Here is a 14,016-nt window from a genome sequence, read left to right on the forward strand (position 1 = left end):
CTACCTTGATACTTTAATAAGAGACGTGAGTACCACCTTCTTGTACCGACGACATGATCGTTGATCTTTGCCATTATCAAGCCTTTGTTTTCCGATTTCGTACAATACTCCAGTATCTAAGTAATTGCTACAGTCTCGATAGATTACAGTTGCTGGTTTTGTTTGTCCTAGAGTCCGAACATGCTCCTTGAGATGACGACCGCAGGCCTGCTGGGCGGCCAGAATGAGATGATGCCACTGGGCCCCCTGACCCGCTTCCTGCGCCAGCAGCAGCCTCAGATCCACATCACGGTGTGCTGGTTCCTCTCCCTCTGCTACGCCGACTACGTCCGGAAGCACTACTGCCAGAGGTTCAATATGCCGTATTTGGAACAGTGGTTGGTATTATTCATAGTTATGATGCAGGGATTCCTTTCCACTTTATTTAAATAAACAAGTCATTTTTAATGTTACGTTTTTTATTCTGTATGGATTGGTATACCCCTTCTTTCTTTTGAGAATTTCTATAGAATAAAAGAGGTCACAAAAAGTATAACAATGTTTTGAAAAACATTACTTGCTTAAAAAATTGATCCGATTTAATATATTTCTCGACTATTTCAAAATAAGATCAATTAAGAATCATCCTAGATGAAAGTAATAGATGTTCTTTTTTTCATTTTTTTAACGGCCGAACGTTTATGTAACATATTTGTGTGTTCTGGTGGGGGCAGGCAAACCGAGCTGCACGAGCGCGCGGTGCGGGGGGTGAATCGCACAATGGAGAAGGTCAACAGCTTCGTCGACTCCGTCCATCAGCGGCTGCGTGGATTCGTGCCAGACTCAGAAACGACCAATCTAGCTGAGAGGGAAACACATACGTAAAACTTTTCATGAATACTTATGGAAGTAATTTGATTAGAATTCAATAAAAAAAAAACAAGATTATGACCGAAATAAGTTATTGTGTTAGACACAAATAGTTAGAATCCGCCTTCTTGAATTTAAGTCTGTTACCCAAGTGACTTCTTCCAAAAAGCCTTTTCTCACGGCACAACTTAAATCAATTTCCTAAAGGGTCTTGAGTGATACAAGGAAGCCTGTATATTCAGTTGGATACTAGATAGAAGTCGTATATTTAGGCATAACGTTGTTCACTAGAGTGAGATCTGTTGTCGGAAGAGATCGTCGCTCGACGTCAGCGGTACTGATAGCCGCGTGTCGTGCGGTCACGGCCGCTCGGCTTGCCCAGACCCGCCTGTCGGCCGGTCTCAGAAGGAGCTCTGTGTCCGTCTGGTCGGACAGTCAAGCGAGACCACTGCTGATGCAATTGAGAAACTACGAACTTATGTCAAGGTCAGCAAGTTCTTTTTAAAATAATAAATAATACCATGAAAAATTGGAGTGTGTCACAAACAAAATCGCTACGCACATAGGTAGGTACAGCTATTTGTAATGGACGCAGACTAGATCTAAAAGTTTAGACCAAAGTCTAGGACTTAGGAACTTGGCACCGGTATTTTCACATAAATGTCCTTTATCGTATTATAAATTGCATCCTTTACAGCTTCAATGTAATATTCTATGCAATCTAAAGAAAACTTACGGTCTCTGAAAAATTGCGCATACCTTATATGTGCCTTTAAGTAGGTACACGTATTAGGCATGCGTAATTAAAGGCTTTTCTTCAGAGTAAAGAAAATAATAAAACAAAATCTTCGAAGAATGTAACTGGAAACGTAGTCAACGTAGCCACTGTGCTAACTTTGAGTATCTGTAGTTTTTCCTACACATTTTATTGTTCTAAGTCTAATATTTGTTGTCAGGCGACAAGATGCGCGTGTTGCAGTGCACCGAACCCCGGCGTCCGTAGTCCTGGGACCACCAAAGACACAAAGCCTTGAGGACTGCCCCTGGAGAAGTATCGACAAGCTGCCATTCGACTCGATTGTCCAATGATCAATTGTTTAGTTTCTATTTTATTAAAAAACTTTACACGAAAAGTTTTGTCGTTATTTGACCTATGTTCCTACATCCCGATTTTGGGGTTTGAGCGTTTATAAATGAAAATATAAGGTGGAAGAGAATTCTTGCTTGGCTTATTTAAAAGGAACTTTAAACTGTAAGCAAACCATATAGCTTGACATGCTGGTAAAAAAGATAGCAACCAGATTAAGCAAATTGCAAATGGATATCAACCTTAACAATGGTGTTCAGTTTGACTACCAGGACCGTAATTTTCCGAAGGGCTAAATCCCCAAACAAAACCTTTGCTACTACTCATCTGGCTAGACTTTTAAACTATAAGTTGCTTAAAATATCATCCCATAGTCATGGGCGCCGACTTCAAACAACGCTGAAATTTCTGGACCAAGGTCCAAGGGCCAAGGATAAAAACGCAAGTTACATTGAACATGTCAAATGTTAAGTCATTTTCCTTGACAATTTACGAGTGGATAAATGTCAAAACGATCATGGTGACATAGAAGTTAATATTTTTTGTGTTATCATCATATCATCAACTTAGCATTATAAATTGTAAGACCAATGTTAAATTTCACTGTCAGTTATTTGTATAAACCTATATTGTGATGTCCATCTCTATATGGACGTACATGCATAATGAAGCATATGATGTAAGTGGTACATTACATTGATATCTTTTATATCAGATAGTATTTGAAAGGCAGTGGTGAAGTTCCCGAGAGAGTAGACAGGTCTTAGATATCAATATCATTGTTGAATCGCGATAACATCAAAAGAAGGCAATAGCATATCAATAGTTTCTAGGTTCTTTACATAACCAAGATTGATTGAGTTCGAAATTAACATGAATAGAGCTGAAAAGCTAAGCCAATTTAAAAGGTAGACTTTAAACCCAAGTACCTAAAGTTCGCCTACCCAAGTTCGCCGCTGAAATCAATGGTATATAGTCCAACATTCTTATAAATAGGACTGAAAGTGACTATCGCACCCTAAACTAGAGAAAAAGGTATCTACAACTGGATATACGAATAAGAAATTTTGCAAAACCAAGTGTCAGCATTTTGCCCCTAATGTTATTTTACATAAGCAAATAGATACATAAGTTGTAAATCGACTTATTCCAGCTATTCGATTGGGCGAAATGTGGAGATAGCACGTTGTCCGTGATGCCGACAGTGCTGTGGGCGGCCGGCGCGGCGGCGCTCGCGCAGCGCCTGCTCACCGCGCTCTTCAGGCGGTTCGTGTTCAGAAGAGTGCCGCTCTGGGAAATCATCTTACAGGTATCAAGCGAATTCATTAAATAGCTATGAACACCTGTGGTAGTTAGGAAAAAAATATTCACCCTGCACAGAATGGAGAGTTTCCATCAGCTGAAAGCCGACCTTTATTAATCAGGTGTTAGTAAAGAAAAGACAAGACACCAACAAAAAATAAAAAAAATACTTTGAAAACCATCAGGATCACAACTGTTACACCATAAAAGCGTAATCGATCGTACAATTGAATCCGATATCCCGCATGCATTCCTATAGTATCACTTTATAACTAAAAATGTATCATTTCATTTTCATTTCCAGCACCTTCTTTTCATATGGATGGTGATCTACAGTCTACACTTCTGGATGATGCTAGTCAAGGTTGTGAAAACAATTGTGGAATATTGTTTCGAAGTAAGTGGTTCACACAAAGTCTGCCTCTAACAATTCTGCTTCTGATTGGGTAATACCAAATGTCACAAGAAACCTGCCTGAAGTAACAGCTGTTCAACAGCAAATATGTTTCGAGGGCAACCTTCCTAAAAGTTCTTTACAAACAACAATGAAGATATTGTTTCAGGAGGACCAGCAGGTAGTGACAGAGGAAGACATAGAAAGCCGCAAGCTGATGCAGCAGTGGATGATCTGGATGTGCGGCGTCGCGCCCCTGGCCGCCTACATCCACACACGGCCGCGGCCAGAGATACCGCCGCTCATGATATGGTTCGTAGCTGTGCAAAGGTTCTACATATTCAATTATATTATAAGCTTGTACTTAGTTAAAACAATAACTATACAATGATAAAAATGATTGGTAAATTGGAGGGACGACTTGTACTTAGTATGATGTTTATTCTACAAAAAAGCTTCTGAAATTGTGTAGACTAAATACTAAATTCCTTTCAACCGATCTATAACAAAACGAAAAATACAGAAAACATTAAAAAAAAACTATTTTTACAGGATAACTACGAGCCCCTGGCAGCGACGAGAAATGGGCCCCTATGGGTATTACCTGAACAGACCTCTCTCGTCCCTGCAGTCTACAACAAGCCTGTCCGTCAGACAACAAGCCCTCACCCTCCGGAGGGCTTTCAGCGACTCCAAGATCATCATAAAAGAACCTCCCAAGAAAAAGAGATATTCGAAATCAGTGTGATGACGATTATAGATGCCAGCCTGTTTGTCGAGAATTTAATAAATCTGTAGTCGTAATTCAATAAAAAAGTGGAATCTTTTTATTGCTTTTTATTTACGTTATAAAGATGGCACGCATCAAACTGTTACTGAAAAATAACCTTTTCAAAAGGGTCTTGAAGTGACTACGAATTATGATAGGCAAAAGTAGTTTTTTTTATTACTTTTGTTGATATAAATGAAGTTTCGAAAGCTCAGTTGCTAATTCTAATTTCGCGCGTTATGGTATCTTTGAATGATATTTATGGCAATGAAAGCTATAAAACAAACATATTTCCTGAATACAAAATAATTACGAATTTATTTCATAATCAAACGAAAAATCTTTTGCCATAAAACCTCTTTGCACAAAAATTTCAAACATCAAGAGAACACGTAAATATTTAGAACAATGGCAATTTAAATAGTTTCCGAAAAACGATAAGAGATGTCACTTTGCCCTAAAATTAGAAGTCGGTGTTAAGATTTTCACGGGGTCCTATATAAGCGCTGTCAGGCCTGACATCGACATACTAACCTTGCGTAGGGTGTACCGTGATCACGAAGGCGGTTGCCCCGGGCGGACTCCAGCCATTGCACTTCGGCTGGGTTTAGTCCGTCTGTGACTATCCCAAAATGGGGTACGTCGTACGTGTAATTTTTGGTAGTTGGACATGCGTTCTGCGCAGTCCACCATAAAATATATAATTTATTTAGATTTAAATCAAATTATTCCACAGTTGATTTGACAGGCGACAGACATGAAAAATGCAATTGAGGTTATAAAATCTAAATACAACTACGATTTATTGAATTTATCCCGTAATAGTAATGCAAACCTGAAAATAAATTTATCAGTTTTGTGTTTAGTGACACACGATGGATAATATTTTAAATGTGCGAGAAAAGCCCCATGATCCTAGTAAACGAACAAGATAATGGAAGACTGCAATAAGGGTTCCCATCATACATAATAATTTAGTAGTAATAGTAATTGTTTGTAGGCCTCGACTAAGGCCTGGCAAGGTCTAAATTGAAAAGCGTATATTCTTTTTCTTATCGGAGTTTAGAATATGAAAAAAAAATTACCCTTATTGATGTAAATAAGTTAAGAACAGAGCAGTCAGGAGTCACATGTGGGAGACCTTTGCCCGACTTTGAGACGCCAAATAAATCATTTTCAGATGTGATCCATCTCTGAGTAGGCAATTGGCAAAAGCAAGGAATATCAAAAAACTCTATGATTATTCATAGGCAAAATCATAATTGGAATTAGTAACATACAAGGGCAATAGTAGCAATAAACTAAGAAGGCAATTCTTTAGTCAAATGATTTAACCAGGTAGAAATTCATTCACTTATACCAAGATGCCTTATGTTACCATTATAAAATGTAAAGAAAGTTGAGATCAATGTTATTGCCAACAAGCTTACAAATAAAAAATATCCAACATCTCTCATTACTAGAACTCATTCTTTTTTAGCCTATGTCCCACACCTGAGCAAAGGCCTACCCCAAATCCTTTCATACTTCTCAATCCCACGCCACAACTAACAAGCCTTCGCACTTCGCAGTAACCAGCCCAAATGTCCCAATATAAAATAATTGAAACTATGAATATAAAATGAACATAACAATTTATTGTCATCCGGGTTTACTTTAACAAATAGTACTAACCGAACTGGTGGTATATACTAAAGTGTCTCGCGGAGTCGCCGCCGCGAACTGCGTAGAAGAGAAACACAATATGAGAGGTCTTTATTTGTACTTGTAGAGGTACAACTGTTAATGTAGGCTAGAATTACACTGACAGACTATCCATCGCCTGCTTTTAAGTCTATAAAAATATTTCTTTCGAAAGGTTAAAAAAAATATAAGTGACAAGTGTTTACGAAAAGAAAAATATGCATTTTTTTGCTGTTTTTATCATAAAATTAAATCATCTTCTAGTGTGAGTGAAGTGTAATTCTAGTCTTAACACAAATAGTATAAAACCACTAAGATATAAAAACATTCGTTGTTTTTATCGACTTTATTAAAAAAAAATATCCATTCGGATACTAACAGCCTGTCTGCTACGTGTCGCCAGCAGGGATCTTGTTTTTCACATTCAAACTCTTCAGTGGATCGTTTTGACGTGCCTGGAAAAATAGAAATAAGTATTGTTAGTACTAAACTAGAACTGAGGAGCTCGTGGCTAAGCTATAACCGCATAAGTGAATCGATCACAGGTTAAGCTATGCTTGACGCGGTTGGTCCGTAGATGGGTGACCATCATTGTCATAACGAGTTCCTCCGTGTTTCGGAAGGCACGTTAAATTGTGGGTCCCGGCTGTTATTCCTACATCTTTGACTAGATTAGTCTGACAACTAGTCTAGCCAAGGCGTATCGTGTTGCCCAGGTAACTGGGTTGAGGAGGTCAGATAGGCAGTCGCTCCTTGTAAAACACTGGTACTTAGCTGAAACCGGTTGGACTGGTAGCCGACCCCAACATAGTTGGGAAAAGGCTAGGCCGATGATGATAGTACTAAACTAACTATCTTTTTTAATAAGTACAAGACAGGTAAGGCAACTATTAATAAAATGATAAATGATAATGATAATGAATCTGAAACGAGTAAGTAATATCAACCTACCTGATATTTATGCCTCTTAGTGCTACCAAAGTTGGCATTTTGCTTCCTCTTCTTCTGCGGCGCGGGAGCCTGGGCTTCAACGGCATCCTGGTCATCATCGCCCGGATCCTCACTCCTCAACGCGGCCGGTAATAGGTACTCCGGTACATGAGCCAAGTGATGTTGCACTTTGACTGTATGTAATGCTTTATCTCTTCGTAACGCCGCCAAATCCGTTGGGTTTTCTTCGAAGTAGCCCTGGAAATGTACTTGATTTAGATTAAAGGGGCTTTGATTGTTTTGTTATATTGTGTGTGAAGGTAGTCAGAGAGAAGATTAGTCGTTCATCAATGTATTATGTTCAATGTTGGTCATCATGTAGAGAATTACAAATAAGTATTTCTTCTTTCATGAAAGAGGTGTCCATACCTGCAGTTTCTTACAGTTGAGCAGTTCCTGTTTGATCTCCTTGAGCCGCGCCTCCCTGACGGCTATCCTGGTGACGGCGCGCCACGCGTCGCGTGACCGGTAGCGGAAACCTTCCACCTCTTCTAGCGCAAACTCGTACTTTCTGAGAAAAACACGATTAATGGTCATTGAAAGTTATTTTGGTAAGGATTTTAGAACATTGAGAATGAATATTCGTGAAATCATTAAATATACAAAAAGTGAAGGATGCAATATAACAGTGGGGATAAAATGGAAATTTTTAAGGTTCATGTATTAATTTCTTGTAGCAATATTGTTTTTTTTTTTTCAGGGTTATAATACAAATTCAGATATAGATACTTACTGTATAACCTGTTTAGTTTTGAATCCTTTTGCTAAATGTGATTCAACTGCTTCCATTAAGGGCTTTTCTCTTATGGACACAAATGATAACACTGATCCCTGAAAAACATAATAAATGTTTTAAATTTAAATAAGAACCGTTCAGAAAGACAGGGATATATTTATCTACATTATAATGTCTAACTATATCCTAAGATCCTAATCCTATACATAAGATAATTTTGTAGTTTGGAAGCATAACCATACTATTACAATAGCTATAATATTTGATTAATAATTCATCATGTGTATTTATTAGGATAGACTGACTAGTTTCAGAAACAACCATAGAGAAGCATTAGCATGTATGGTGATTACATCACAACACTGCCATAAATATGACGAAACTTATATTTACCTGATTATTGCCCCTGGCAGTTCTTCCTGCTCTATGCACATATGAGTTAACATCTAGAGGGAAGTCAAAGTTTATAACATTGGACACATGCTGGAAGTCTATTCCTCTAGACACTCCGGACTCTTTATCTTTCTTCCGTTTAGACTTTTGTTTTTTCTTTTTCCTCTCTTCTATTGGTACTAGTCCACCATCCGGTGTCTCTAACGCCATTTCATCTGAGGCTATAATGATCTGATACCGCCCTCTATTAAACTGGTCTACAGACAAACATCTGACTGCGGCGGGAAGCTCAGAATTTAATACACATGAACCAATTTTGAATTGCTCTAGGTATAGTTTTAATCTGGAATGGAATTATGATGATTAATTTTCAAAATGTATGGTCTACAAAGAATAGGAAATCAACTCTGTTGTTTTTCTTTATGTCATTCATAAAGTTTACACAAAAAAAATAAACACTATCAAGCTTCAAACATCCCAGTCCTGAACAAAGTGTTTTTTACATATGAGATATTAAAAAAAAGAGTATATTACACAAAAATATTGTGAAGTGTATTACACAAAAATATTGTGAAGTGTGAATATAAAAACCATATGAAACAAGTGATACTTACTTATAGCACCTATCTACTGTCCTCACAAATATTATGCTCTTTCCTCTAATGAGGTTCAACTTCAGCAATGCATACAATATGGCTGCCTTATCATCTTCTTCAGCAAACAGATGATAGTGTTGTAGCTGTGTGGACGGAGCCAGTTCTGGTTCCTCCAGTTTTAATGTGACAGGATTGCGAAGAACAATTTTCTTGAGACTCAAAACATCTTCTGAGAGTGTAGCTGATGCTAGCACTGCTTGGTAGATTTTTGGTAAATATCTATAAAAAAGTGACAATTATAGATAACAATAAAAATCCAGAAATCTGTTATTCTACTTTTCCATGATTTTAATGATTGTAAGGCATGTTTCACTCACCCCAGCAATTCTTTTATTTCTTCCTCGTAACCGAAGGAGAACACCAAATCAGCTTCATCAACCACCAGTACTGCGAGATCCTCCTTCAATTTCATATGCTTGGCCTTCAAATGTGTCAATGCTCTTGACGGTGTCCCCACTACAATGTCTGGTTTGTCTGACAATAACGCTGTCTGTGACTGCGTATCTCCACTTGATGATATGTCTATACATTTTACTTCCCTTGCACACTTTGTAGTCAAGTCACCAATTACAGATGCTATCTGAAACATTATACTAAAAATAAAAATGCTGTTAAGGGAAACTTCAATATCTTTTTTCTTTGAATATAATGTAGCAAAGAGTTTGTTCTATAAGGCGTTATTTGTTAATAAGTAGTTGATACAACACATATAGTTGCATAGAACACTTCTATAACTATATAGGTAAACTAACCTGTCCACAAAGCTCTTTACTTGGTGACAATATGAGAGCTCTGATACACTGATGAGTACTAGTGTTCTTCAAATTCAATATTTTCTGAATAACTGGTATTGTGAAGGCCGCGGTTTTTCCTGAGCCAGTCCTAGCCCTCATCAACACATCTTTGCCTTCCAATAACAGAGGTATGGCGGTTTCCTGAATTAATGTTGGTTCCGGCCACGCGAGCTGTGATATAGCCTGTAAAATTGTTACAACAATTAATCATAATTTATTACAAATGCGCCATGTGTGCAATTTAAAAACAACACGAACCGCGTGACAACTCTTGTCAACTTTGAACCATGTGTTAAAAACCGTGCCATAAAAGTATACTTTAAGATCCATGTACTAAGTAGTAAAACTTATCTAGAATCACAATAAATTTCGAACATATCATGAACAACTTACCTTTAAAATACGGTCATCCAGTTCCATTTCATGAAACATAACCTTTTTTTCGTCACCCATTTTTTAAGACAATAAAGTCCAACTTTGTCAAAAATAATAAGGAACTTTTAAATTCTTCTATTATGTTTATCTATATTGTAAAAAATATTATTTCTATAAAATAAACATCACTACAAAAATCACGTGTGTTTATTGCACACCGCCATTTGCTTTCGCTTCAAATGTCAAGTCAATCAAATTATCAAATAAATAATTATATTGCCAGATTTCTAAAACTACTTTGATGAAACAACAAAGCCTTGATATTTTATTTTCTGCTTGATCTTTTTCGTTGTGATTTTGACTACAAAAGCATTTGTCCTATATCACTCGATAGATTGTTCTTTGTAAAAGTTCAACGATAGAGATTATTACATAAAGCGCAGCGTAGTCTATTAATTAAATTTTATCCGCGTTTCTGTTGTATTGATACTCATGTTACTGAGCTAAATCGCAAGTAAAATCTAGATGACCAGATAGAGCTTTAAGAGATAGGCGTCTAAAAAAGGGTAAATACTAATCATAGAGGTAAATAGCTTTTTTAAAGCTTTTTAAGACTACTCGTTTTCGAATTAATTGATAAAAGTTTTATTTGAACTTCGATGCATATTAATGCCTCTCTCTTGTTATTTTTAAACTTTGCAAATATTTTTTACACTGGTATGACGAATACAGAATGACACCAGAAAAAGTATTTTGACTATGACAACACTAAACGAATGGCCGAGTTGTTACTGCATTGCATATTTTCAATAAAACGGTGTTATTTATATCTATTTTCAATATTTGGTGATTGTTTCAACTCTAATGTATTCGTGTTAGTGTAGTTTTATCCTAAATTGTGTTTGTGACTTACAAAAATGTTATACGAAAACGTCGTTATGGACCGCAGTTCATTGCCTTATGTAAAACTTGAAATAGTGTTTCTTCCGTGAGTGACCGAAATATACGGTGACTTATGTGTTTAGTGTAATTGTTTTATTTTGTGGTGATCAAAGTGATAAAATGTCTAATTCGACCGCGCAAGTGCTTATGAAAAAGGGTAAACGGGGTGCTGCCGCATACATACACGCGGACTGTGAGAATGGCTCACCACAGCACCTGGGTCCACTGCTGGACGTACTGCTGAACCCTGGGAAGGCCATAGACGAGTGGGAGACGATAGACTGGTGCCGGTGGCTGCTGGCCGGCGGCAGGACGCCTGACGAGTTCGCGACTATAGGTGGGTTCATACAACTAACTGTTCTCTTCAAAATATGTCTATGATAGTTTGTAGGTTATGAACAAAAGGTATTACAGTTCTATTGCACCAATTGCGTTGTTTTTATGAGAAATTGAAGCAGTAGCGACATATGACCTTCCATTGTTTGTTGTATATAAATGTATATTATGTTGATAGATGGTTGCAATACAACTAATGTACATTTTGATGCACAAAAACAAATAAATCTGTGATTCTTGATAGCTCTTAAGTAACTGTACTGCTGTATAATATACTGAATTTGTGTAGAACAATCTTGATACTGACTTAATTACAATACATTGAACATGCATTATGGAGAGACAAACACAAGGTGTAGCTAAGATCTTGAAACTCACAAAGATAATATTAGTACCTACAATAACTCAGTAATGAAAAAATATATTTTTAGAATGCAGATTATCATTAGGCTAATATACTTGGGGTCAAAATTTGAACTTTTAAATTAGATTTACACATGAACAGATGCTCATAAATAAAAAAAAATGCAACAACTAATTGTTATCTCATTTTTATAATTAAAAGAACAGAACTATGATGCAAATTTACCAAACTGAACATTATTTAAACATACAATAGAAAACTAAAGAAAAGGTAGATGCATACAAACTATGTTATTATTTTTAATTTTATTCCAGTTAAAAACACTAAAGTTATCTTAGTTTGTGTCTGATAAATTATCTTGTTTGTTGTTGGCATGACAATCATCTTTGTTTATACTAGTTTTTATACAACTGGTCGAAAGAAAAAGAGATTAAAATATAGATTGTATATGTTACAGAATTGTGTAGTCTATTTATTAAAAAGGGATATTCATTAGCCAAAAGTAATAAAAAAAAAGTTCAAATGGCAAATAAAAATCTCTCATTTTGCTATTATAAAACAGTATTATATATTTACAGTAAGTTTTAGATAAATATGATGTGATTGTTTTGTTCAGTTACTACGCTACTATTCTATACTCTCTATTCAGACCGCTTTTATTAATACTCCAACATAGTAATTGCTGGACCCAAAAAAAAATGAGAGTTTCCTCCCAAACCTAAATTTTATACAAAGCCAGACATTCAAATAACCTTCAATAACCCAGTCACCTCAGACTAGGTCTACGTTTGAACACAAATATGTCTAATCGAATTCCTAGCGATGGATGGAATTCTATGGTTGTATACCATTATATATAGGATTCTACCTTTGGTTGTACCATGAACATGTTATTTTGATCAGACCTTCAATCTACCCATACTACTACTAATACTACACACATTGTTTGTTTGTCTTAAAGCTATAATATACCACATATTAAGTAGTAGTACTGTTTCCAATAGCATTGCAGCTACCTATGGTCATCGTGACATAGCAATACATGGTATAGAGCAACCTCTCCCTTCCACATCTGATATAATATTTCTTTCAGACATTTCAGGTAGGCTCCCTTATTCTTCACATTCAGCTACTATATTCATGGTAATTGGTAGCTACTGGCTGATATAGTGCAGTACAAAAGAGTATTATTGTGTCATAAAAGGAAGGCATTACTGATATCAATGATACCTCAATAAACACAAATAAACTATGTGTATGTACCATGCATGTCTATCTACAGAAGACGCCGCCATCTTTTACCATTTTCGCGTATACAATGACACGCAGATGTTGGAAAACCTTGCAGGTACAATATGATTCATAACTATACCATGTGTGGTGAGTAGGTACAAACGAACTATTTGTAAACAATCTCGAGATAATATTAATATAATATGCATTCGATATTAGTGTGAGGTAACGAATTATGATATAAAAGAGATAAATAAAATGTAACTTAAAACTCTGACTTGGGTGGCTAGATCAACTCGTCTGTAGGTGGCGTGATCTAATTGGATCCTTTCTGCTTAACTGAACGCTTGCGTGCGCCCTAAGGCGTTCTGCAGTTACTATAAAACACAAAAAACGTATTACTTACCTGGTTTATAATTTACTTTTTTGACGAATCGCACGTGGCTTGTACCTGTCTGCCGATCCTCATTAGGGGAAATCCGCGTTTAAAGTCGCCGCCTAGCTATATGCACTAGTGTTAAATTCCATGTCATTTCAAATGGAAATACCTGATACATCATAGTTTAAAAATAAATATGTAGCATAATCCGTTGTATAGTCTATAAAACAAATAAAAAACAGACTAAATAAACAAAAAAAGAGCCATACTCAGCTAATTAAGTTATTGCATACTTCAAATCTTAAAAAAATATGTAATCTCATGAGCACGCGTCTAATAATTCTGTACTCGTGTACATAAGTCTAAGATGGTTTTAACAATAAGTTATTATGCTGGTTTAGCGCAGTTCCTCGCGATTCGCCTGCTTGGATGTCGGTTATAGCTGCAAAAACAGTACCCTATTTTAACGAAGTCGGATAAAAGTAGCTTATCTTAATTCAAGGTGTCAGCTACCTCCATACAAAAATAATCGAAATCGGTCCACCTGTTTTGGCGTGAAGATGAAACAAACATTCAAACACACTAATTGAGTATACTTTCGCATTTATTAATTAGTCCACTGCTGGATACAGACACACTGATATCGATCTTCGGCTCTCCTTCTCCAATCCCAGGAGAACGAAAGATTGTGCTTTCTTTAAAGGTGTAGGATGAATGATATATCTAAATCTTAA

General features: G+C 36.5%; 3 protein-coding genes and 1 non-coding gene across 6 annotated transcripts in view; 3 read left to right on the forward strand and 1 right to left on the reverse strand.

Annotated features, from left to right (window-relative positions):
* The first annotated feature begins 2,253 nt into the window (after positions 1-2,253).
* On the forward strand, positions 2,254-4,458 carry LOC113498670. 2 transcript variants are annotated; one of them, XM_026878779.1, is made up of 5 exons: positions 2,254-2,615; positions 3,090-3,245; positions 3,543-3,635; positions 3,790-3,944; positions 4,185-4,458. In XM_026878779.1, the coding sequence occupies exons 1-5, from the start codon at positions 2,571-2,573 to the stop codon at positions 4,378-4,380; spliced, it is 645 nt and encodes a 214-aa protein (XP_026734580.1). In that variant the 5' UTR covers positions 2,254-2,570; the 3' UTR covers positions 4,381-4,458. The 2 variants fall into 2 exon arrangements, with proteins under 2 accessions (XP_026734580.1, XP_026734581.1); XM_026878780.1 differs by having other exon boundaries at positions 2,344-2,615; positions 3,802-3,944.
* A 469-nt stretch (positions 4,459-4,927) lies between these two features.
* On the forward strand, positions 4,928-5,091 carry LOC113499123. The gene has a single exon (XR_003401081.1). It is a non-coding gene; the product is annotated as a U1 spliceosomal RNA (small nuclear RNA).
* Positions 5,092-6,018: 927 nt separating this feature from the next.
* Positions 6,019-10,278, reverse strand: LOC113498669 (probable ATP-dependent RNA helicase DDX56). Of its 2 annotated transcripts, XM_026878778.1 has the most exons (10): positions 10,047-10,278; positions 9,612-9,836; positions 9,177-9,439; positions 8,818-9,078; positions 8,204-8,546; positions 7,808-7,905; positions 7,444-7,585; positions 7,036-7,272; positions 6,464-6,539; positions 6,019-6,123 (listed from the first exon to the last, which is right to left on the reverse strand). In XM_026878778.1, the coding sequence occupies exons 1-9, from the start codon at positions 10,104-10,106 to the stop codon at positions 6,474-6,476; spliced, it is 1,695 nt and encodes a 564-aa protein (XP_026734579.1). In that variant the 5' UTR covers positions 10,107-10,278; the 3' UTR covers positions 6,019-6,123; positions 6,464-6,473. The 2 variants fall into 2 exon arrangements, with proteins under 2 accessions (XP_026734579.1, XP_026734578.1); XM_026878777.1 differs by having other exon boundaries at positions 6,019-6,539.
* Positions 10,279-10,767: 489 nt separating this feature from the next.
* The window catches only part of LOC113498820 (E3 ubiquitin-protein ligase Ubr3), a 50,845-nt gene continuing 47,596 nt past the window's right edge, over positions 10,768-14,016 (forward strand). Inside the window, exon 1 of the mRNA XM_026878961.1 lies at positions 10,768-11,307. Within this exon, the coding sequence (XP_026734762.1) occupies positions 11,091-11,307 (217 nt within the window). The 5' untranslated portion in view covers positions 10,768-11,090. The remainder of the gene's footprint in view (positions 11,308-14,016) is intronic.

Source organism: Trichoplusia ni, chromosome 11 (assembly GCF_003590095.1).
Source record: "Trichoplusia ni isolate ovarian cell line Hi5 chromosome 11, tn1, whole genome shotgun sequence".
NCBI classification, from domain to species: Eukaryota; Metazoa; Arthropoda; class Insecta; order Lepidoptera; family Noctuidae; genus Trichoplusia; species Trichoplusia ni.